The sequence below is a fragment of the Podarcis vaucheri genome (assembly GCF_965113315.1).
Source record: "Podarcis vaucheri genome assembly, chromosome: 2".
NCBI lineage: Eukaryota > Metazoa > Chordata > Lepidosauria > Squamata > Lacertidae > Podarcis > Podarcis vaucheri.
In genome coordinates, this window is record NC_138760.1 from 55,188,375 (window position 1) to 55,214,485 (window position 26,111).

Genomic DNA, 26,111 nt, shown 5'->3' on the forward strand with positions numbered 1-26,111 from the left:
GATTTTCATTACTTTGAAAAGCTTCATCTGACCAGGCTGAAAAGGGTGTCTGAGCAGATGAATACACCAAGACTATCCCTCCCTCTCTGTGTTTTTCTATATGACACATAGAAATATGGTATGGTGAATTGCCTGCTTTTGATATGACCAGGCACCCTATTCAACCTGGTTGGATGGAGCCATTTAAGGATAGAAAATGAGATTATTGGAAATCTTTCTTGCATATATCCAAGACCTGGGTCTTTTCCTTCTATAGAAAGGCACTTTCCAGGAACACCATGTTTTTCTATGTAACCTCTGGTTATCTTCCACTTTGGCTAGGGGCCATGAGTACAGTAAATTAAATGGAAGGTATTTTTTATGGCTGACTTTGCAACCAAACAATATAAGGTTAGTTTTCCTCCCCCACAGCCACGGCTATACTTTTATCTGTTGACAGCCTTGTCACATCCACCTCCATGATCAGACTCCAGGTTATGCAGGCGAGAGAGAGACTTTTGTTTGAGCAGTCGTCAAGTCACAGGTAGAAGCCACACACCCTTCCTGTGTGTTCATTCTGTCTTCACTGAAATGTTTAATGTGGCACATGTCAAATAGCATCCTTGTGTTCCTTTCTGTATCCTGTTGCCACATACACACTTCCTAATAAGAGGAAATGCATAACCCGAAAAGGGACACAATTTGCATATACTGATACACATTTAGAAGGAATTAGAAATACAATGTCACTCACTATAGTGGGGGAAGCCTGTGGCCAGGAGACCTTTGTGCCTACTCAGGGCCAAGCTAAAAAGCTGCATTAGCTTTGCATCTGTGTCTTCATGGACACCATTCTTGGAGACAAAGGACACACCAGTGTTTGTGAATTGGTCCTTGTCTGGAGAAATAAGACAGAGAGGCTGGCACCCACACCATATGTTTAGAACACATGTCATGGCCCAAAGAATCCTGTGAACAGTAGTTTATCCCAAGTAGTTTATACTGCAAGTACCGCAGTAGAGTAAACTTTGTTGTGGTGGTTCTCTCATCCTCCCTACCTGCACAGGTTCTGACCTTGAAAGTCATTAGACAAGGTGATACAGCTGCCTCTGGTAGCATCTTTGAGTGCCATTAAAGGTCATACAACTGTACTAGGGGCAGGGCCATAGTTCAGTGGTAGAGCATCTTGCTTTGCATGCTGAAGGTCCCAGGTTTAATCCCCAGCATCTCCAGGTAGGGCTGTGAACTGAAACCCTTGAAAGCTGCTGCCAGTCAATGTGTAGGTAATATGGAGTTAGAAGGACCAGGGGTCTGACTTTGTATAAGGCAACTTCCTATGTTCCTACCTATGTACTTTCAGAGCTGCCAATCAGTGCTGGCAGTACTGCACTAGATGGACCAATGGTTAAACTCAGGAGAAGGGCAGCTTCTTATGTTCCCCTACACCTTCAGAGGAGGTGGATGTTGACCAGGGATGTAATCAGGGATAATGGGATAGAAGCTGGCAACTTAGTTCTTTCTGCTCAGGAGGTTAATAGGCAAAGGTCAGTCCTGACAGTTCCTCCTGCTAACAAAGAAGCCAGTACAGCAGATATGGTTTCTGGTCACTTGCTCCTGTTGCATTTGAGGAGAGAAACACAAAACTCAATCATGTACGGATGGGAAACATGAGCCCATGTATGGTAGGGTTTGCACTCAGGATGATTTAATTACCAGCCAACTGAAAACCCATGAAAGGCATTAAGGTTATAGGAACTCTGGATCAGCAGTTCCTTGTGCTTTCGTTCACCTTGTTCTTCTGATCACAGGAATGTCTGTGAAAATCCCACATATAGGAATCGGCTGCTCCCCCTGGTGCTGTTGCCTTCCTTTCCTCAAAGCACTCACAGTGCATAGTAATGGCTGTCACGGAAGAGCACGGCTTTTGCATGAGGAATAAAACAAAGAGCAGAAGAAATGATTTCTAGTATAGTTCAGGGCACAGATTTTCCACCTCTGTTTTATAACTTGGCTAAGTTATGTGTTGATCTGGGTTGCCTTTGCACAGCAGCACTGGGCTTATTTTTTGTCTTCCTGGTGTTCCCTAGCAGGTAATGAGGCACATATGTCAAGGGGTTAACCATCTGTTTTTAGTTACCGCTCTCCAGGTAGCTGATGCATTTTCCAGAGATGTGTTGCTAAAAATAGGTGTGATTATTGACCCCCTGCCCTCCACACACCTTGTATGGCATTGGCTTGCCAGGTGGGGAGCATCATGAAGACAAATATAGCCCCCCCCTCCCCAAGGCGGCAACCTTGGGGGTCTAGAACAAAATATCTGATGTCTTGAGCTGATGCCTTTTGCACAGCCATTCCAAAAGCACCTTTTCACATTCAAGGGAACCTTAGCAATTCTGTACCTAGAGATGAGGGGCTTTGCTCCTCAACTGCAGTGCAAAGGTAGCTGGGGAAAATAACGTGCTTGGTTTTCAAATCCTAAGCCTGATATTAGGAGCACACATGGTGTGTGATAGCCTAGCATGATGCGTGCAGGGCAGAGCAGTTAATCCGCTGAGATCCACAAGGATCTCTGTTCCAGCAAATAACAACTTGCCATGAGTTTGTAGCACAGATACTGGAAGGGTCTGCAGCTCCTTTGAAGGCATGAGACTATTTCACACAGTGGAATCTTAGGAATTAGGGATGGATTATTATGGCCACGGCTACATTTTTCTTGGAAATACAGGCCTTTTAAAACAGCCAATATCCTTTAGAGAAATCCCACTGGTCCAAGGGAGAAGGCAGCCTGTTCCAAAAAGAACTGGCTTGTTTACACCCTTCCCAATACCTTCAGGAATCCTTAACATACTTCCCTGGGCATTATGGAGTCCAGAAAAAGTCCTTAAGGACTTCTTTTAGATGACTTATTTGCTGCACATTCTTCCTGATTGGTTTGCACAAAGTTTACAAGGATTTTAAATTATATCCAGGCTTTGCTGAGCATTTACTCTGATTAATTTGCAGAGTGTTTATACGTTCATCCCACATGTTTCAATGCATGATAACGTCAAGGTTGTAGGTTGAATCCCTGTATGAGATGGCTGCATATTCTTGTATTGCAGGGGGTTAACTAGATGATCTCCAGGGTCCCTTGCAACTCTATGATTCTGTGATTTCACCTTCACTTTCCTAACTGCAAAAAGTCTGTTTCTTTTTTAAAGGTGACTTGTGCAAGGGTGTCAGAGCACTTTAATCCACTTTAATTTGCTCATCCCTGATTTTCCTGGCATGGGACCCACTATCAGTTTTTCTAGAATGCCATGGGGCTCATAGATGCAATGCTCTACTCTACCATTCATGCTAGCTCTTGAAAATAACTGTAAAACATCTCTATTGCCCCAAATAGTCAAGGATTGAGGAATTGCCCCCCTCCCTGCTCCAAAATCTGCAACCACATCAATTGCTGCCGTGCTGTTTTGATTGAAAGTACCAAGCAGCCCATTATTAGACCAAATTTAATGCTTCGTGTGACACACCCATCTACGTTTCTACCAGTCAGTCATTGTCCTGGAAAAAGTATATCTACAACTGCCAGAGAAATTGCTGGCTCCAAGCTACAATTCCCTTTGCTCTCTCTCTCTCTCTCTCTCTCTCTCTCTCTCTCTCTCTCTCTCTCTCTCTCTTGTGTCTGCATGTGGCATACAACGATACAAAACTGTGGTCAGACAAGGTTTTGCAGGGGTCAGACCTCTTGCTTCTTTGGGGTTTGGTTCTGGCACTTGTCTCAGGGCTCTTCCAGGCTGTCTTTTGTGCTATTTTTCTAGGCACATCTCTGGCCTTGAAAGTGCCCTGTCTGAGCATTTTACTGCTGAATCAGAGCATTAGGTTTTCTGCAGATTGCCATTTGCTCCAATTCAGTGGTAAAAAGCAGATTTTTCCCAGGGAAAGCACCGGGGCCAAAAGAACAAAAGCCGCTCGGACACAGAGTTTTATATCACGGGCCTGTGCCCGGAGAGTGCAGTGCAAAAGGAAGTCTGGACGACAAGCCCTCAATCAATACCAGATCTTATTAGGGCTGCCAAATGGATGAGGGGCATAAATGAAAGCAGCCGAGCAAAAGGAACAGTGGAAAGTGTGTGAGAAGAGCACAGAGTCAACAAAGAAGTGCAATGAACCTAGATGGCGAATCCAAGCAACAGCTGAACACTCTCTTTACTTTTGCTTAAGCCATGCCCATTCTGCTCAAAAACTTCACAATTCATGCTATCATGGTTGTTGCAGAGAAGGAGACGTCAGTCTCAGGGAGGTAAAGTCTTCCAAGAGCATTGGCCCACTGTCATCACATAAGTGGGTGGCAAATGGGGGAACAGGAAGCTGCTTTGTACTGAGTCAGAGCATTCATCCATATTGTCAGCCACTTCTCTAAGGTTCCAGGCATTGGGACATTCCCAGGCCTACCCAGAGATGCCAGCAGTTGAATCTGGGACCTTCTTCCTGCAAGGCTGAGGCTCTGCGACAGAGCTACAGCCAATTTCAGCCAGAGCCTTTAAAATCTCAAAGCAGCTCTTTTCTGTTCTTTACAACATGCTTCTCTGCAGAGGAGGCTTCTGTTGCCATCTCGTTCTTGTGTCTGCCCTGTTTCACCTACTCAAGTCACCCAGTCAGACCACTTCTTACAGTGATGGGCTGGTGCTAGCAGAAACACAAATATACTGTGCCATTAAATACCTTCTATAATTAGTAACTCGATTTCTAAAATGAAGTGAAAAATGTAGTGTTCCCTCTTGTTTGCTCACTAGATGCTAAAATCTTGTTCCATGACCCGACAGGGCCATGCCCTCTGTTTCCAAGAAGACTTAATAAGGTAATGTTTAGGATGTTACTATCTTTACAGCCCTTGTCTTATTGCAACTGTGTAAAATAAAACAAAACATTCTGAGTGAAGAAGAATTTCAACAGAGTTCATTTTTTAAAATTTTGTTTCTACACAAATGTACCAGAACAAAACTCTACTGTAATCCATCTGGGCTTGGTGTCTCCATCAACCGTGATTGCCTCTCCTCCTGCCTCCATAACCATTAATCTTCCTGACTTCATTGTGGTTGCCTATGAACAGCTTTCAGTTTGAAATCCAGACATGTTTTATCACTCCCAGTTTCTGGATCCCATAAGGAGCTGTTTGGTTCTTTCAACCAAAAGAGTCTTGCAGCAATTAATGTGGACACAGGCTTTGGAACAGGGAGAGAGGGGTCCTCAATTTTTGACCATTTTGGGCAATGGAGATGACTGTACAGCCATTTTAAAGAGTTAGGGCCTCTGAAGACATCCCTTTTTATTGTGCATTCATGATTTTTGGTGCTCATGATATTATCAGGACAGTCAGATATGATTCCACTTCAATACTATTTGCGCCTGCAAAAGTTTTGTAGCTGTCATATTGCTTCATTTCCAGTAAGTGTATATCCTATAACCTCCTGCTGTGGTCCTGTAACTTTTCATACCACAAATATCCAGGGTTGTGTGTTTATGCGTGTCCCACTTTTGTTGCGCTCTAGCCCCTCCAGACAACAATGATGTGGTAGCATTGGGAAAATATCCCAGAACAACCAAGGAAGCAGAGTAAATCCACCACTGATGGACTATTATTGTGTCAATAGCATAGTTGCAGAATATACCTGAAATAAAACTTGCCTTCAGAAAGGTGGAATGGCAGAGCAGAGCTTGGAATCTGTGAAGCCCCTGGCTTTCTGTTGGTTCCCACCATTCACCATGATGGTCTCCATCATTCAGCATGGCTGGCGAGGAGCTGTGTGACCTCTTTGGTCCCTAAGTCTGCACAGCTGGTTTACTAGGCTTCCCATGGAGCAGAGAGATCTGGAGGGAAATGTGTCTGTGTTTCCTAGTGATGCCTTCCAGTTCTGTACCAGGAAGACAAGAAGCTGCCATCGAGATAAGACCAAGGTGGACCATGTTTGCTCTTTATGGATCTGGTTTAAGTCAGTCTCCTTTGGCCTTCCTCTCCAGTCCTGTCAAAGTGAAGCATTACTCCTAACGATAAGCTTCCCGAATGGTTGTGTATCTTGAGGGGCGCTGCTACTGCTGCTGGAATGTCAAGCGCTCATGCTCAGACAGTCTGCTCCTGCTGTGAGTTGGCTCAGAAGCTGTAATGCAAAAAGCCTGCTAGTTGCTCCTGCCCAGTGCTGGAGAGCCATATGCTGGAGTCTGACCTCCTCAGCTAATGGTGTCTGAACATGTTTCAGTGCATTAGGACACGGCCAATCAGAAACTGTGAAGGTGCCTAGCCGTCTGCCTTCATGACATAGCTCTGCCAGTTAACACCTGTCCTTTCATCTACCACCTTGACAACATACTTAATTATTCCAAACTTAAAATGTCACGGCATTATTTTAATATGATTGAGGGCGGAAAGTTTGTTTTGCATCCTTTTCCAAGTTGTGCTTGTGGCAGGTGCCCTGTCATCATCCTTCCTAAGTTATGTTACTGGGTAGCTTTGGAGCTTGGCTACATGTTAGAGAATTGCTATGCATTCCCCTAAGGGTGAATAGACTTTCCCTATAGCCTAGCAAAGAAATGGTACCTTCTAAGCCAGTGGTGGAGAAACTGGCCTTCCAGACGTTGGCTGGCTCCAACTCCCACCAACCCCAGGCAGCATGGCCAATGGTCAGTCCAATAACATCTGGAGGGCCACAAGTTCCCCATCCCTGTTCCAGGTAGATCATACAACTAGCACTTAGAGAAGATTTTACTGGAGGAAGTGCTTCCATTCACTTAAGTTTACACACACAGGCCTAATAAGGAAATATAGCCAATGCTGCTTTGTAAAGACTGAAACACAGTTATCTTATTTTGGACAGGTCACTGAATACAAGGCAAGTTATTCTTATTGTGTCCACCTTGCTATTTAATTTAGTGTACATCTGTCTCCAGAGCTGCTGGTTCAGAATTTCTCCCCAGCATACTATATTCAACAGCAGTTACAAAATGTGAAATGTTATTCCTTCCCCAACATGTTTTTGTGTATGAGCAGACATGGGCAGTAGGCTTGTTTTCAATGCACCAGGGCAAGCTTCTGAGAGAGGAGAGCCAAGCACAGGATACGTCTGTGTCTGTGCACGCACATTGGTCCTGTGAACCCAGACAGAAACTACAGGCCCTGATAAGGAAAGCCTCCTTGTTGTATCTCCGAGTCATTGTACAAACACATTACACTTGCAGCGCCTGAACCAGCCACGTAACACCAGCTGAGGGTGGATTGTTTAGCGATAAGCTGGAGTTTCTTGGCCCATATATATTACCTGAAGCAGCTGAAACAAGAATCTGGCTTCCCTTTTAAAATAATAGCAATAATAATAATTGCATGAGCTGCCAAGATTAAATGAGTGGCGAGTGGCATGATTAATGAGTGCAGCAAGGTCAACACACCCTTGCAAGGTCACATTCAGAACACGGCTGTGGCTGAGTTTTATACTAAATTGAATCTGCACGCACACACACAACTAGAGTGCTAAGTCGGCTTAAAAAGTATTCCTGTTTGGTCATCTCTTTATTGCAGCACAAACATGGGTGGTGGATGAGATTTGCCCTTGTCAATTTCCTATAGGTCTTTCACACCACTGTTATTGACTACAAGCCTTAAATACCATAGAATCATAGAACTGTAGAGTTGGAAGGGACCTCCAGGGTCACCTAGTCCAACCCTCTGCAATGCGGGAATCTCACCTAAAGCATCCATGACAGACGGCCATCTGACCACTGCTTAAAAACCTCCAATGAAAAAGAGTCCACCAGCTTCTGAGGAAGTCCATTCCACTATCTTTATTATTATTATTATTATTATTATTATTATTATTATTATTATTATTATTTAATTGGTTTTCAAATACAAAAACAGAATTATACACTCCAAACATCTTAATTACATCTTACTTCCCTTTTTTGACTTCCCTCAATTTGTCTGCAATTCCTTCGCTTTATTACTTTTTACACATTTCTACCCATTGTTATTAATGCTGTTAACTTCAGTTCATTTTTAATACTTATTTTCACATTTTCCCGTCACAGAGCTTCCTTAAAACTTACAAACGTAATCTGATTATCACTCAGTTTTTGCAAATATTGGGTAAACTTTTCCCAATCTTCTGTAAATCTTTGATCTCGTCGATTCCAGATCCTTCCGGTCATTCTATCCAGTTCTGCATAGTCCATCATTTTGGTTCTCCATTCTTCTAACGTAGGTAGCTCCTCCTGTTTCCATTTCTGGGCCATCAATATTCTTGCTGCTATCACTGCATATAAAAATAACTTTTTTCTTTCTTATTTATCTCATTACCTGTAATACCTAGTAAAAATGCTTCTGGTTTCTTAGCAAATGTATATTTACATTTTCTTCAATTCATTATAAATCATCTCCCAAAAGCATTTTACCTTCTTACATTCCCACCACATATGAAAAAAGGTACCTTCTTTTTCTTTACATTTCCAACATTTGTTACTTGTCTTATACATTTTTGCTAACTTTACAGGTGTTACATACCATCGATACATCATTTTCATAACATTTTCTTTTATGACTGTACATGCAGTGAATCTTAAACCTTCTTTCCAAAGTCTTTCCCAATCCTCCATTTGTATATTATGCCCTACACTATCAAACAGCTCTTACTGACAGAAAGTTCCTCCAGATGTTTAGTCGGAATCTCCTTTTTCGTTTCTTGAATTCATTGGTTTGGTCCTACCCTCTGAAGTAGGAGAAAACAAGCTTGCCAGCACAACTGCTGGACAGGATTACAAGGCTCACCTTAGTAATGAGACTACTCAGTTTATCCTTCTCTGAAAGGCATTGCTGGTTTTGAGCCAATATGATCCTCCCCATATGCATAGTCACAGCCATGCACAGAAAGGGTTTCTTGTGCTAGTGTTGAGACCACCAGTCAATAGGACTGCTCCGGAGGAAGATTCCTTGAGGGGTTTGCCTAATAGGGCAGTTGTCAAACATTGCCCTCTAGTTCTTTGAAATGGCTGGGCAAGTTGGGTACAGAGTGTGTCTAGGCCCATTAGCTGCAACCCGTTCCCCAAGAGACAGTGTGATTTGTTTTGGCAGAAGATGACTAAGAGGGGAGCTTAACAATCCATCTCAGAAATCCCTGGGTGACAACTTAATGGTTTGAAGTGAGTGCCAGGTACAGGCATAGAAGTAAATGTTAGGGTTTTGGGAGCCGTAAAATCTTTCTGCAGTCAGTCTTGGCTGGCCTTGCTCAGGGTGTGGCCAAGCTCCACTGGGCAGACAGGACCAATTAGGGAAGGATCTGAGGGCTTTGTTTAGACTGGTTTGAAAGCAAAGCTCAAATGCCCACAAGGCCTACAAGAAACATGTGTAACTTGTGAGTTGACCCATCAAGCCAAAGGTGTCCCATGAGAAAAGGATGTTATTTTTCTGTTGTGAACCACCCTGGGTCTTTGGATAAAGGGTGGAATACAGATTTAAATAAAAACAGACAACAACAACAACAACAACAACAACAACAACAGCAGCAGCAACAACAACAACAACAACATTTCTTTTGAACAAAGACATGGGGATTGCCAAGTCCTTGGAAGGTCAGATGAAATCGCTGGTGGTGTGCCTGGGACATGGCAGACAGTCCGAAAGGAAGGCTCTGAGGTGGGTCAAGTCTGGTTGAGACATCATGATAAATGGGAACCATGTTTCCATGGTATTGTCTTTCTTGCTTAAAGAAGAAGAAGAAGACAAATGACTATATGAAGTTAGTACAATCTGCCAAGTCCTGTTGATTTGGCCTGAAGTTTCCCATCCCTGACTCAAGGAGAGGATACTGTTGGTGTTACAAATGGGTAGTATCTAAATGAGAAGGATGGTAAATGTATGACAAGGCTGGACCAACATTGCAGCTGAGTGCTCCACCCTAAGCACGGCCATGGCAAGTATTTGGCACACTCTAGGACCCATGTCTCTGATGCCATGTCTGATGCCATGTCTCACAGCACTCTCAAGCACAGCACTACTGTGCACAGATCTGCAAAGGGCAGAACTAGCTTGACTATCATGGTTCTCAATAACTTGTCCATCCATCTGATCCAATTTGCCTTCCCTCAAATTGCACATTAGCTTGTCCGTCCAGTCTTTACTGTCACAAAATTACACTGCCACCTGAACTGTACTTGAGCTACACTTTTGTAGACAAGTCTACAGCTGTGCATGCTTGCTTGTGTCCACGTCTATTTGATCTTTGATAAAGATCATCAAAGGAAGTCCAACCCCCATCCTGTATTTCTGCAGTGACAGTGATAATTCACAGGCATCCAAGCCATTATTTCTGAACAAATCAAACTGCAACTTCAAAAGGAGAAGGGAGACATAGTCTGGACCATTTCCCTATGTGCACACAAAACAAATACCTATGGACCAGGTTTCACAATATTGCTTGCCAGCCTAATTTGTTTCAGGAACATTATGGAGATTGGCAATTTTGAAATCTTCTGGCTGTCTGAACATCAGGGCCTAGTCAACTCTGATTCCTGTGGCAGCTGGATTTCAGGATGTCACACATATCCCTTTTAATTTTATTTTATTGCTGAGTGATGTAGGTGGTGCCTATCTTCCTTTGGAAACAAATGTTAAACCACACAGGGAGCACTGGGTGGAAAGGATGCTCTGGAAGGGTTAGGTGAGATGGTTGAATTCAGCCCAGGGTCCCCCGGGAATGCTGCAGCTGCATGACCATGACACTCTGCAGTACTTTTGCCCCAGAAGAGAATATCTGCAAAGGAGTAGCAGCTGTTATATACTATTGGATCCAGGGAGGGTTTTTCTACTGCCATCTTCTTCAAGGCAGCCGGCACCACCACCTCATGGAAAGATGCATTAACCACATCTTGAATCCACCCAGACATGCCCCCAACCCAGCTAGTTTTCATCATCCATGAAGGGCAAGGGTCAAGAGGAGAAATCATTGGATGCATGCTCACAAGCACAGCATCATCTGCAAAAATTGCAAAAAACTGAAACTGATTCCACAAAGCATGACTTGATGGGGCTTTGAATGATCCGTGCCTGAACCTCTGGAGAGCTGCTGCCAGACCCAGAGTAGACCAGTGTGGTGCCCTCCAGATGTTGCTGGACTACAACTCCCAGCACCCCTAACCATTGGCTATGAAAGCTGGGGCTAATGGAAACTGGAGCCCATGAAAAGCTGAAGGACACAGTGTTGGCTACCCAATAAACAATACAGGTGTAGATGGATTCACCAGGTATGAGGCAGCATCTTATGACTTTAGGGTTGTGTGCAAGGCGCCCCCATTATTGGTGCTCGCTTATGCACATCTTATGCTTCCTACAAGCAAGCGTTGTATCACAGTTTTCCTTGGCAGCTGCGAGCAACATGGGGTGTGGTTGGGGACAGGAGGCCAGGAGATGCAGGAAGCAGGACGGAAGTTTCTGTGTGCAATCATTCACACTGGCTAATTTCCCACCAGGTGCTTGGGATCAAGGAACTAGAAACAAAGACACACAGAAAGGAAGAACAAAATGGCTGTTAGCAAGAAACCTGTGCATCTGGAACATGTAAGGGTGATGTAAACAGCAGTGATAAATGTGCTCAGGCCGCAGCAGCAGGATATACACGACGCCTGGATTCACCATTGCTCTTCCCCAATCCCCACTTCGCTAATACACTGTTTATTGACAAGGAACATCATATTTCTTCCAAGAACTTCATACGCAGATTTGTGTGTTCTTAATGCATTGCCAGGTGTGAGGAGGAATGGGTCATGTCAAAAAGACCAGGGACAGCTGGGGGTGCACAGCAGAGCAGAGAGACTGAGATTGCCTCATAAGGCTCCCACACGCCTCTTGGTGGTGTCCACAGCCTTTTGGTCCAGTGGTTAGCATGCCAGGCTTATTTATTGATTTATATCAATCACTGTGCGCTACTCAAAGCAGCTGACAGCAATTTAAAATCCTCTGTGTCCTAAAAACCCATTGCACCATAAAACTGCATCAGAAATGCAGCATTAAAAATACAACAAAGGCAGAGGCCACAGATAAAATATGGCCTTAAAAACAGCCCATGCTTAGCTGGCAAAAACTGACAGAATAAAAAGGTTTTTACCAATCAGCAAAGCACCATTTTGTGTGTGTGTGTGTGTGTGTGTGTGTGTGTACTTCACAGGACAAGGAGTCCTGCACTAGTGGTGAAGACAGAAGCAGTGAGAAACGTGGAAATTCTGCAAAGACCATTGGCATAGTGTGGGTTGCCAGTGCCTAGGGTTGTGTGGGAGGGAGAGAAATGGATGGAGTACGCATGCACATAATGGCCTCTGTATCACCCAGGAGATTGCAGCTGCAGAAATAATAGTCATTCCGTTGCCTGAAGAAGTCACTTCCTGGCTCTCATGGGGAAGCTGTTTTTGACAGAGCCCAGCAATGGAAGTGCACAGCTGAATTAAGGCAACACTGGGTGTTGAAATTTTGTGCCCCTAACAATTTTGCACCCCGGGGCAACCACCCCTATGTCCTTACCACCACACTATGCCACTGGTATAAACATAAGAAGAGTCCTGCTAGATCAGGCAAAAGTTCCTCCAGTTCAGCATCCTGTTCTCACAGTGGCCAACAAGATGTCTATGGGATGTCTACAAGCAGAACAATATTCTCTCAAGTTCCCAGCAACTGGTATTTAGAGGCATCCTGCTTCCATCATTGGAGGTAGAGCATAGACGTCCTGGCTAGTAGCCATGAACGGTCTAATCCTCTTTTAAGAACATCCAAGATGGGGGCCACCATCACTACAACTTTTAGGAGTCACTTCCATAGTTCAACTACATGCTGGGTGAAGAAGTACTTTATTTTGTCTCTCCCAAATCTTCCAACGTTCAGCTTCATTGGATGTCCACAAGTTCTAGTATTATGAGAGAGGCCGAAAAACCTTTCTCCACCACCCACCACCCAAGACATCATGTTCACTTCTCGGATGAGTGCTGTGGCTGGTGATGACATAGTACTTCTATGACAAATGCTATCTGGCTCTGGGCACAGACTGGGAAAGGAGGGCTGGTGGAACTCACAAGTCTTTCTTGCTATGCACCCAGACACTAGTTGCTGGGCTGCTTGCACAGAGAAAGAACAAACGTGCAGGTTCCATGCTACAACGAAAGAATGCTTACAGTTCTGTCCGCATTCATTATTTTATGCATTAAAGAGGCACAGAAATTCTAAATCCCACTGGAAATCACATGGGAGAAGCCATCCAGGGATTGGGAACTGGCCTCCCTTCCTGTCCTACTGACACTCCTGATAAATGTCCAAGAGAGGACATTGACCTCTGCTGGGTGCCAGCAAGAAAATTCTCCCCTGCCCTCTCTCCAGATGGGACTCGTCTCCATGTTTATGCAACCCAAGGAGTCAGTAGAATTAGTCCCTTTTCATTTTGCCCTTTTTTGAGAACCGAGAGTTTAATTCCCACCAAACAATGTTCTTTTCCAACAAGCTTAAAATAAGCCCTTTAGGCTGCAGTGGCCTGTGAGTTGCTAGCATTGTGCAAATATGGACTTGTGCAGAGAGTGCCTATGACACAATGAGAAGGCTATTTACTGGTTGGGGGGCAGGGAGGAGGAGGAGGAGGAACGGAGGGGGGGAGGCCAGGAAGTTGAAGGGAGGGGCAGCAGGAAAGCTTGCGATCTACATGCCCCCATATGGCCATTCTCTAAACAGCAAGAGCTTTGTTCCAGCGGACACGGGAGGGTGATGAAATGTAATTGGATTTAGTGCATGGGAACTTGTATATTGAACTTGGGGATGTGGTTATGTTGCGCTGGCAGTGCAGCTTCATAAACTGCATTCCTATGGTGAAAGGGCAGGGCATAGGTGCCTATGTTATACCTCCACAGTTGGGGAACTCAGGCACACATATCCATGCACAAATGTTCACAAACACAGGCACGGTCTGTTAATTTGGACTGTAACATCTCATGTGAATCAATTACTATCTCAGAGACAAGAGTTGTTTGGCATTTCCCAAGCTGTTGCCCTATGGATGCCCTTCAATTCGCACCAGCCAGAGCCAGTATGGCCAGAGATCAAGACCAGTAGGGACTGGAGTTTGGAGGGCAGCTGGTTGGGGAAGGCTACTTGGATGGATGGTGGCAAAAGGCAGAGCGGAAAGAAAACAAGGGGGCCAGTGGCATTTAAATGTGTGCTCAATGTGTGTAGCTGTCTTCAAGTGTTCCATTTATTTAGCTGGCTATTGGCATACTGATCAAGTCTCTAATCCTCTTCACTGAATCAAATAGATTTACAAATGTTTTCATGTGAAATGATTAAGACTGCTACATGTGCATGTGATTAAACACTGGAAAAAAGGATCCCTGACCCCCCAGCCATGAAAAAAAAAACTTCTTTTCCACTCTGAGGCAATTATCTTAAAATCACAACTCCTGCCCTGCACTACAGCCCCCATACGACATCCTTCACAGCCCTTTCCAGTCTCATACACTTTAGAGGCTTTGCCGCTATCGGTCGATTGAACACACTCGGCAGTTGCCATGTGCAGTTGTGCACTATGCGGTTAGAGTTTGCTTAAACTTTCTTTCCCTAGATGGAATTGCCAAGACAGCTGGAGCATGTTGAGAGCATAAGCTGGCTGGTGGCAGGCCAACTGATAGAGCAGGCTGGGTGGGCTTGCTCTCTTATGAAAGTTACTGAAACAATGCACAGAAAGCCAAGTGCCCAAATTCGGCAGGAGTGGGCCGTAAGCTCATTTGTAAATATGTGGCTGCAGGCCCCCCACACGGTCCAAATAATGAGACGATTCAGGGTAAGCTCTACCTGGGTTTGGTTTCCTTTGGAAATGGATTGAGGTGTGTTTTTTATAATATTTGTTTGATTTATAATCATTCAAGCAGAACAAACAGCAGGCTGCCCTACATGGCAGCAAATCCATTACCCATCATGCACCAGATCTTCGGAGACCTCCCCCCCACCTATTCCCTTCCCTTAGCTTGAGGTGGGATGCCATCATCCTCAAGCTGTTATGACTGTATTTTTCTAAACACGAGAGAGAGAGAGAGAGAGAGAGAGAGAGAGAGAGAGAGAGAGAGAGAGATATCTCCAGTTCCAGAAGACCATCTCCTACCACTTAGCTCTCCATCAGCCAGGCATTCTGTACTACAGTGGTACCTCGGGTTAAGTACTTAATTCGTTCCGGAGGTCTGTTCTTAATCTGAAACTGTACTTAACCTGAAGCACCACTTTAGCTAATGGGGCCTTCTGTTGCTGCCGTGCTGCCGGAGCACGATTTCTGTTCTCATCCTGAAGCAAAGTTCTTAACGTGAGGTATTATTTCTGGGTTAGCTGGGTCTGTAACCTGAAGCGTATATAACCTGAAGCGTATGTAACCTGAGGTACCACTGTATTAACAAGCAATTTCCTCCCAAAAGGAGTGGTTGGCCCATAGCTGTAACCACTGTAATACTTCCTATCCTATCGTGCAAGTATGTAGGCAGACTTGCTCTCTGAACTGCACGTCCTTCCCTAAAGTTGAGGTTTGTGGATGATAACATTGTTTCTGTCTTTCAAGAAAGCTGGTCCTGAGCACAGAGAATTTACCTGTGATGAAAGAGGTATTTCACATTTCTCTCTCCCTGAAAGAGCAAAACTCCAAGGTTCAAGCAGAGCTGAAGACTCAAGTCAAGTGTAAACAGCATTTTCAGCTGTTGGCAAAACAAAGGCTGCTGTGAAGAATCCCATACACTTCTGTAATACAGACTAGGACAAACTGGACCAAAGTCCCAGAGCCTGTTGAGTGGAGGAGGGGAGGCAAGAGTGTGCCTATTCAGGGAAAGGGGAACAATGTGAACTTCCACTGGGTTGAAGAACACGAGAAGGCATTTGTTCTTTTAATTAAACAATATGCTAGGGGAAAACACACACAAACACACATTCTACAATCTGTTACCAACAGTTCAAAATGTGCTGCACCAGCATGTGAAATGGCAGCATCTACACACAGTACCCTCATATACATGCCTGTGCATTTATATACATGTATAAATGTATATAAATGTACAGGGATGCTGGTGGCGCTGTGGTCTAAACCACTGAGCCTCTTGGGCTTGCCTATCAGAAGGTTGGCGGTTCGAATCGCCACCAGAGGGTGAGTTCCCATTGCTCTGTCCCAGCTCCTGCCAACCTAACAGTTCGAAAGCACACCAGTGCAAGTAGATAAATAGGTACCGCTGTGGTGGGAAACGGCATTACCATGCACTCTGGTTTCCGCCACAGTGTCCTGTTGTGCCAGAAGCAGTTTAGTCATGCTGGCCACATGACCTGGAAAGCTGTCTGTGGACAGATGCTGGCTCTCTCGGCCTGAAAGTGAGACGAGCGCCACAACCCCATAGTTGCCTTTGACTGGACTTAACCATCCAGGGGTCCTTTACCTTTACCTTTTTGCCTTGTACATATATACATGTATATGAGAGATCAGGCAGATCCAACTCAAAGAGTTACTTTTTAGAGACCTTGGGAGTGAAGGAGGTAAGAATCCCGAACTCCAGGAAACATGACTAATGAGATGTTATGAATACATTCCCAAAAGGCAAAACTAGGGACAGTACAGTGATTTCCCAGAAAATAGGAATGACTGGAGAATATGCAATCAGTCTGATTATCATCTTTGCAAGGGATGAGGCCAGGCCGAACAGAGAACGGGGCAATTTCATACTCATCTGCTTTATGCTTATCTCTGTAAGCCGTGGGGCATTTGCTAATAAGCTTGTCAAGTCTTCCTTCCCGCTCAGCTGAGGCTTCCCTGCCAGGTTGGCTGCTCTGCTGTGAACCATTCCTTCCAAGCTCTCCTATAGGCAGCTGCCTCATCTCATCTCTCATCCGCCCAGGGAACAGGAAAGGAATTTGTAAGGTTAAGTACTGGAGCTTCTGCTTTTAAGAACAGTGTTTGGTATCCCTGGTGAGGCATTTCTGGACGCATTCCTTTGTTTTCTGCCATGCCTGACTAGTCGTGATTTAAAACGGTTTTAAATGACGACATGTTTTGCAACGAGTTTCTTAGCTCTTGAGAAGACTGAAATACCAGGACCATCCATGGTGGTGTTGTGTGAGGGGTGGGGGTCACAATGGTGACAGTCATTTGCCTTTACTCTAGCACCACCCTGTGGCAGCTTTCTGGAAAGGCAGGGGTGACTGATCCAGTCCCACCCAAGCTGCTACCAGTCAGGCCAAGCTAAGCCAAAGATCCCACAGACTTGCAGATTTAGAATGTTTTCAGGCAAGACTTACCTCACCTTTGAACCTCTAGGGTGTACTATGTGTATGAATGTGTGGTTGTTTTTAATGGAGACTTGAAAGCAGGGTTCTGAAATTAAGACACATTTGGTGACCAATGTAGGTTTAATGTTCAGATTATCAACCACTTTAAGCAACAGCAGAAGCTTACAGGACTCTCAGCTTACGTGTGAAAAGACCTGCTATTTTTCAATGCCCCCTGGAATAGCAGCTACAGAAGTATTAGCTAGGACGATTACATGAATAAGGTTTAGGCAGTTCATCACATGATACAGGGTTAGAAAGGCAGCTTTGATCTATTCAAACCAGCTGGTCCAGAATACCACAGCCAGAATATCAACTGGGGCTGGTTATGGGATGCATGTGACTCCTATGTTACAACAACTCCACTGCTTACTGGTCTGTTTCAAGGCACAATTCTTGTGGGATATAGCCGCTTAACTCTAATGCATGAAGGGGTTAATACCATACTGTCCTGCCAGGCTTAGCTAGGTCACACCCACTCACCTTGGAAGGAAGCAGTGGCGTAGCGTGAGTTGTCAGCACCCGGGGCAAGGCAAGTAATTTGCGCCCCCTAACCCGTGGATTTGCGCCCCCTAACCCTAACCCCCAGATGTTGCGCCCAGTGCGGCCGCCCCCCCCTGCACCCCCACGCTATGCCACTGGAAGGAAGGGCTGTTAAACTTCTCCCACTTTCCACCTTTCTGTTTCTTCCGCCATGTGAACTCAACCCAATAAGGGCATCTATATTGGATGCTCCAATCTTAGGACTCAGCTACATTAGTCCAAAAAATAATTTGAAATGCATTATCATAACATTGTGACAGCAAATGGCGCTGTAGAGTTCAATCCTTTGGCAATGTGATTTCCCCTTATGAGCTTTACAATGCATTTTCCTGAAACATTTTTTTTATGTGTCTAGATCCAGCCTTAGACTTTGTTGGCTTTAGCAAGCCATCTTTGTGTTTCTATACAAATAATGTAGAAATATTTTACCACTTTTTGAAACTAAGTTATACTGCTGGTCTTTTCTTGCTTCACATGAATGCGACCTTTGAAGAGTTTGTAAGTAAACCACTTTTAACTTACCAAAGATGTGGTCTCTTTCTATGCTAAGGGAAAGTGGGGAGCTTTTGGAAGAAACTTAGAAGGGGGAATTTTAAAGGTCTATCAGCCTTTATTTCCTTGTTTTACTTTGCTGCATGTTTTGTGATTTTAAATCTCTGCTAGGTCTCACTCACCAAAGAGAACTTGCCCCAAACCTGCATCTTGGCGTCCAGGGAATTCTTCTTTCATTCTTTAACCAAATTACTAAAAGCACCAGCAATTAAAAATGCTAACAGTGACCAGGCCTACAGCTGACAAGACTCCAGAGAATACAGCACAACTAGAGAGTAGCAACTAGAAAGAGGAGCTATAGTTCAACAACAGCTGATGTGTCTGGTTCCCAATCACTTTCCTAGTTAGCCAGGCTGCATGTGTTGAGCCACTGATTTATTGATGTGCAATGCATTACTACACCACCTTTATTAAGAAAAGCTAGTGGGTCAGATGACCATCAACTATCTCAGCCTTTGCCAACTTGGTGCCCTCCAGATGTTTTGGACTATAACTCCCATCAGCCCTAGTGAGTCCATGCTGGGGATTGTAGTCTAAAACATCTGGATGGCTCCAGAATACTGAAGCTTGAGCTAACTCACCCACCACTTATAAACAGTTAAAATGGGTTTATTTTCCTTCCACTGATGTCAAACTAGAAATAGAGGCAAAAAGGAGAGGAACAAGAATTGCAAGCCACCGTTGGATCATTTCAAGTTATTCTACAGCATTCAAATGTTAAATCAATCCCTTAGGTATAATTTAAGCTGAGCTTAGAAAGCAAATAAACTTTTTGGTCAGGTTGCTGTAAGGCTGCCTAGCTTGTGTGAGAGATAGAAGAACTCTGTGTGTGCACTCCAGAGAAAAGAGAGAGAGTGTAGGCAAATATAACTCGCTATTTTATATAAAAAAGCAAACACATTTGTGAAAGATTATGACTTGTTTTCATTTGACTGTGTGTGTCTTGTGGCTCTGGGACCTGTGGAGTTTTTGGTATGCAGACTGCAGCACTGGGGAATGTGGTCATACACACAACCCATCCCAATGTCTTACTTGGGCATTTTTAAAAAAGACACAAAATTTTAGTTATTTAAGGAGGAGGGGTCTTGTATTTCAGCAAGAGGCTTTTCTTGCTTAATACATTGCTTGATTACGCCCTTCATAACCTAATACACTAACTGATATGAAACCAAGGCAGAAGTATTCAGCAGGGCCTGAATGCAATCTGTTGCAGGGGGGAAAGGTGTGGCGATGTTAGCATTCATTTGGCTTTTGTTGCTGTTGCCTTTTTGTGTGCAGAATCAAATCATTAGACATTTCCTAAGAAAGATTGAGGATGGAGGCAATGTATATGTACTCCACGCAAGATAAATTAAAGCCTGGCTTCATGGGATGGTGATTTCCCCTCAGAGAAATATTTGATAAGCAGGAGAAAGAAAGAAATGAGATCTGTATTCAAGGTCAAGCAATGGGTCCTATAAGCCTGGTCATTTCTTGTTTCTATCTTGGTCCATCCAATGCCCAGACTTACACATATTTCTCTATTTATTTATTCATTCATCCCTCCCCCCTCCTCAACAATTCTATATACTTGGGTGCTCCATTAATAAATAAGCAAGCAAAAGGGAGACTTTGTTATAGTAAAACAACAGCAAGTCAATTTATTATGGCACACACACACTCACGAGAGAGAGAGAGAGAGAGAGAGAGAGAGAGAGAGAGAGAGAGAAATAGTAAACAGTGATGTCAGAAAGAAATGAAATACAAAAAAAGTGCAAGTAGTGAGATTTTCCTGCATTTCATTTCTTTCTGATATCACTGTTTACAATCCTCTACCACTCACCATTTTTCCTTGCAACTCAGGACAACACTTCACGCATCTGATGAGATAGACTGTAGTCTATGAAAGCTCATGCCATAATAAATATGCTAGCCTTTGAGGTGCCACAACACTCTCTGCAGTTTTCACTGCAGTCTAACACAGCTGCCCCTCTGGAAAATCATTGTCTTGGGTGCTCAGTATATAAATAAGCAAGCAAAAGGAGACTTCGCTGACTTTCTATTCCTGCTCCTTCACCACACAACACGCTCCTGCGTTTCTAAACTGGAGTGCAACCTTTCCATTTTGTCCTTGTCCCTGAGTGGCCTTTGCGCTGCCCCAAAGTCCCTTCCGGGAGGCTGGCTATGCTAATTGCTTGACTTTGGGGGATGGGGTGGGATCTATACCTTCCAGCCCATGGACAAGCCCTGCATTCAACAACCCACCCACTCAAAGCCAGGCCTCCCAGGTAGCACAGAAGGCCCTGCTCTCATTCCCTCAGCCTGGAGAAACGCTCTTCACCGCTTTCCAAGATCAACATTCAATGGCCGTTCCTCTTGCCTGAGAAATTTGGAAGTCTTTACAATGGAATAATACCTGCCTACCCCCAGCCTTGGGGAAGTCTGCATTAATAAAGCTCCTTTTCGCTACCCACCCTGGAGTCCTCTAAGCAGGTGCTTGAAGCCAGCCAGCTGGTGGCCACGGTTTGCGCTGTCCCTGGGGGAAACCTACATGCCTGCTGGGAAGTAGCAGGGTAGCACTGAGGGTTGTCCCTCCTGGCTGTCAACAACCTAGCTGGCACCCTGAGGAAGTTTCTTGGTGCCAGGCAGGCCCACCTCCCTGGCGATGAAGCAATTACGGGCTGTTGCTTCTCTTTTAAAAGCACCCAGCCCAACTCGCTCCCTTCATTCAACACAGAGGGAGGGCATCTGCAGAGTCCTCGCTCACCCACCCGCACTGCCATGGAGTGGGCTTCAAAACTGGTAGGTGCCTGGCTTTCTTTGTGCCTCTTTTTATTTACTTTCTATTTATTAACAGCCTGTCGAGCTTGTTTGCTTTGGGAAGTGTAAACTTTGCCTGGGTGAACTATTGCTTTCAGGGCCTGGCACTGAGGAGACAAAAATGACCTCCCAGAGAGAGAGAGGGAAATAAAGAAAGGATCCCATAGAAGGAAGCACAGATGGGGACAAAATGGACAGCAGTTAAGAATGTCGTGGGAATGGTTGACTTGTGCATATAAAGTTCTTCCGTTTATGGCGAGGCATGGGGGAGAAATTCAGTTCACTGCACGTTAAAAGGTGAACCGAGTTAATCCACACATCCCAAGACAATATACAAACCAAAACACAGCCATCCTACAAAATTCGGACTTCTCTGAATTTTGCAGTGCAGTTCTCCAGGCAACTAATGTGTGCAAATCTGCATATTATAGGGTAACACACCCATAGGAATGCATATTCTGTTGGGAATAGAATAGAAAAATGCATTGTATTAGGGGGAATTGTTCTGCAAAATGTCTATTAGGCAAGATTGCGTATAAAAATGTGTCTATGAGGAGAAATTTGCTCTGAAAGTGCTGATGAGGATGATTTTGAAGAACAATTTGCAAACTGAGATCACCTTAATGGGGGAGCATCCTCTGGGCTCTTCCACTCTGGTCATTGAGCATTTATTCTAATTATATGACAAGCATTCGTCTGGATTTGCTGGTGGGCATTTATACATCTTCCCGATAATCATTTGTTTATTCCACTTTTCAATGTTTCTCATTGCCACTTTCCTAATAGCAAAATAATTGCAGCTGCACTAGGGTGACAGAGTGTGCTAATCCACTTTAACTAAATTTCCTCAAAGGCAATTTCATCCCTCCTGCAAAATGCTGACAGTTTTGGGGCTGCCTCTCTGTCCCAGCTTTGACTAAATTACTTGAAAGGGGACAAGTGCTGGTGACTAGCTATACAAGGAGTGTATAGTGAACCTTTGGCCCTCCCAGATGTTGCTGAACTACAACTCCCATAAGTCTTAGCAAAATGGCCAATGGCTAGGGATGATGGGAGTTGCAGTTCAGTAACCTCTGGAGAGCCCTGAGTTGTATGATGAAAAGTACCCAGTGTGCTTTCTTTTCTTCCTCTCCAGATGGTTTTCTGTGCTATCTGCCTTTCCTTCACATTTGATGCCTCCAGAGAAACAAAAGAGCAAAGCAAGGGAGCTAAAGGAAAGAAGAGAGGATCAGCAAAAGCCAAGGTTCAGCACCTGAAGGCTCAGGAATCCTCACCTGACCCGGTGCTGAGAGTGAACCCAGAGGCTTCCACAGACTACACCCTCGTGGAGGATTACGAGCGGAGCATCCATGAGATGGTTAGCCAGCTGCGGAACAGCTCCGAACCTCTGGAGAGCAAGTGCCAGGTCAACCTGAGGCTCTGGATGTCCAACAAGAGGAGCCTGTCTCCGTGGGCCTACAGGTGAGATAGAGCAGGTCTCAAGGCACTGTGGTTGCCCCACACAGGTCTTCTCGCGAGCCTATCTGTACAAGACAAAAAATTGTGGCTGCATTTTGCAGTGGTTCCCAATAGGTGGTCCGTGGACCCCCTCTGTGACACCATTCATATAACAAAAACTACCACACAGAGATCAAAATTGTCAAAAGTAGGGGCTTGGCTTTTGAAAACCAAGCTAATTGGGAACTACTGACAGAGAGCCAACAGCATGATAACTGGTCTCTATGCTATTTGTCTGTGTGGTGGTGTGTGTTGGGGGGGTGTATATTTGCTTCTCTTTTGAACTCAGACCCTTCTGCTGGAGACAGAAGGAAGTGGGTTGGCAACAAGTGCCCCCCACCTGTCCCATGCAGGCCACAACCTGCTTCAACACTTGGAGTGCCATCACACATGGTCAAGAGGCACCTTGGATCTCCTAGCAAGGAGCTAGGATTTGTTTGTAATTGGTTTAAAAACAATTATGTTATCTAATCAGCCATTTCCCACCCTATTGTGGCCTATCCAAGGGTTGTGGCATTCTCATATGTCACTCATTAGCATATGCAAATTAATTCCTATATTTAATACTGCCCTAGCTTAAGACTCTATAGGGACGCGGGTGGCGCTGTGGGCTAAAGCCTCAGCGCCTAGGGCTTGCCGATCGAAAGGTCGGCAGTTCGAATCCCCGCGGCGGGGTGCGCTCCCGCTGCTCGGTCCCAGCGCCTGCCCACCTAGCAGTTTGAAAGCACCCCCGGGGGCAAGTAGATAAATAGGTACCGCTTACCAGCGGGAAGGTAAACGGCGTTCCGTGTGCGGCTCTGGCTCGCCAGAGCAGCGTTGTCACGCTGGCCACGTGACCCGGAAGTGTCTTCGGACAGCGCTGGCCCCCGGCCAATAGATGTGAGATGGGCGCACAAACCCCAGAGTCTGTCAAGACTGGCCCGTTCGGGCAGGGGTACCTTTACCTTTACCTTTACCTTAAGACTCAGCCAAGAAAATGCCAGCAAGGTAGCAGAAAAACTTGATAGCATTGGCCTGATTTTGTGGCACTCTATCCCCGCCTTGTGGTGCTATTGAAAGTGCATGAATGTGTCGCTTTTGTGAAGGGCTCAACCAAGACATTTCACTCACCTTTTTAAGAACCAGAGACCACATAACTCTGATAGATTCAGCACTGCATAAAATCAATTCCTTTCTGGGCCTTGTGGTTGTAGTTTGATCATGACAGAAGGAACAACTTGGACCGAGGCAGTTTACCACATCAGGTTACCTGGGACCTTTGGCACATGAAGCCACTGCTGTTTCCTCGACATCTGGTTTCACCAGCTCAATGAACTGCCCTCTGCATGGAGTGACTAAAGCTGTGTTGTGTCAATGGGTAGCACCAGTCTGAGGCCTACACTCGGACAGAACCATTTGAAGCAGTAAAGGCTTCCAAGTTCTTCTGAATATGCCTCTGGCACAGGGACTTCAAAAACAGTAGCATGCATTACAGAGTTAGGATCACATGTGTCTCTGTATGCTTTTGGGTGGGAAACAGATTCTACTACCTCATTTCCAAGGTATGCAGAGTGGGGCTTGGCTCAAACAACACAGCAGAGGCAGTTAAAGAAATCTACCCGTGGGGCACAGAATTCTGATTATTTCTGAGGCTGCACTAAATGGTCCTCTGCAAGCCTAGGACCACAGTGTTCCTCAGGACATGCCTGCAAACATCACTTCAAAGGTAGGTGTTGCTTTGAACTTTCCCCCTCATAGGGAGCAAGGACACCCCCTCCATTTCTCTTTGTTCACAGATGTTTTGCTCTGCAGGCACCATTCCTTTATTGCTATTGTTGTGGCATGAATGCCTACCATTGTATGGCCATTAGAAACTGGAGCAGGCACCATGGTGCTTGATGCCAAGGTCTTCCTACATCAAGTAGGTCCTCCTACATTTTATGGGCCTCTCTGGGAGGATTCAGCAAGTCACCTCCTGTCACACATTCCAGTGCATGTCCAAGTTCACTGACAGATAGGTAGCCGTGTTGGTCTGCCATAGTCAAAATAAAAAAGAAGAAGTGTGCATGCACACGAAAGCTCATACCAAGAACTAACTTAGTTGGTCTTTAAGGTGCTACTGGAAGGAATTTTTTTTTATTTCAAGTTCACTGAGTTAACTTACACATGCACTGGAAGGTGCTGTGGTAGATGGTGGTTGTTACCCCAAAATTCTGGGGCGCCGCTAGGTATGTATGTGACCTGCCTTCCTATCCTCAGTAGCCCCACCCCCTCTGCCCCCCAAATGAATGTGCTTGTTCTGATGTCAGCACGTTTCCACTCCAGAATCAACCACGACGCAGCACGAATCCCAGCCAACATCCCAGAGGCACACTGCCTGTGTGCTGGGTGCATCAATCCCTTCACCATGCAGGAAGACCGCACTATGGTCAGCATCCCCATCCACAGCAAAATCCCAGTGCGCCGACTGCTGTGTGAGCCAAGCAACCCCAGCCGGAAGAAGAAGAGGTGCCGCAAGGAGTACAAGACCGTGATGGAGACCATTGCTGTGGGCTGCACTTGCATCTTCTGAGAACCCCCAGAGAGCAGAGCTGCTATTCCTGCTTCGAGTTCCCTAAGGGTTAGTAGCGCTCCCGTCTTCCTAGCCTCATCTTCCCCTTCCATTCTCCCAGAACGTGCTTTTTCTCCTGCCAAGATGAGGCAAGGTCCATGTGCTTCCAGAGGCCAAAGCTGCTTTCGTTGGACTCCTCTCCCATAACCCACAGAGAGGCTGACAGCACAACATGCACACAGCAAGAAATTAGAATCGTAGAGCTGGAACGGACCTTGAGGATCATCTGGTCCAACTCTCTGCAATGCAGGAATATGCAGCTGACCTGAATGGGGATCAAACCCACAACCGTGCTTTCTGTATCACACAAATGGTAATTAACTGTATCCGACCTGGATCCAGAGCAAATTGCTTCATTTCACCCTAATAGCTCTGAATCTATAGTCACTGGTGCCAGAGTTCAGCAGAAAGGGAAGCTGCTGTGTGACTGCTGCGAAGGAAGGAGATCCAGCGAAGGTGCAGCGGCTTCAACCATCTTGCCCTCCATTTGGGGCTCAAAGCCCTTTAGCACTGGCTTGACGGCTGCTCAATTTGCAAGCTGACTCTGCAGCCCATCTGCTGGAGTTGCTCAGGGCTTAGGCCAGGATGACGTCACCATGCAAAGAGGCCCTTCCATGTCCTCCTCCCTACTGGGTTGCACTACCAAAATGGAGCCTTTGACAGGATACATCTTCTGTGTCAGCTGAAGGCCCAAAGCTAGGCCATTGCTCTTTAGACAGTGCCCTGCTGCCTTCTGTGTGGGAGCAGGAGAGTCTGTACTTGCTGTGCTTGGTGGAGAAGGAGAGGCCTTTCAAGGCTACTTGGCAGGCTCTT

At 45.3% G+C, this 26,111-nt stretch overlaps 2 protein-coding genes across 2 annotated transcripts in view; both read left to right on the forward strand.

Moving 5' to 3' along the window:
* The window catches only part of SH3TC2 (SH3 domain and tetratricopeptide repeats 2), a 350,436-nt gene that overhangs the window by 391 nt on the left and 323,934 nt on the right, over positions 1-26,111 (forward strand). The window lies entirely within an intron of this gene.
* Positions 21,042-25,689, forward strand: IL17B (interleukin 17B). Its single transcript, XM_082213771.1, has 3 exons — positions 21,042-21,193; positions 22,347-22,672; positions 25,013-25,689. The coding sequence occupies exons 1-3, from the start codon at positions 21,173-21,175 to the stop codon at positions 25,257-25,259; spliced, it is 594 nt and encodes a 197-aa protein (XP_082069897.1). The 5' UTR covers positions 21,042-21,172; the 3' UTR covers positions 25,260-25,689.

Bases quoted from the DNA above. Each gene is read 5' to 3' on its own strand.
- IL17B (XM_082213771.1), top strand. From the start codon at position 21,173: ATGGAGTGGGCTTCAAAACTG. The intron at 21,194-22,346 runs GTAGGTGCCTGG...CTTCCTCTCCAG, and splicing joins TGGAGTGGGCTTCAAAACTG to ATGGTTTTCTGTGCTATCTG. The intron at 22,673-25,012 runs GTGAGATAGAGC...TTTCCACTCCAG, and splicing joins CTGTCTCCGTGGGCCTACAG to AATCAACCACGACGCAGCAC.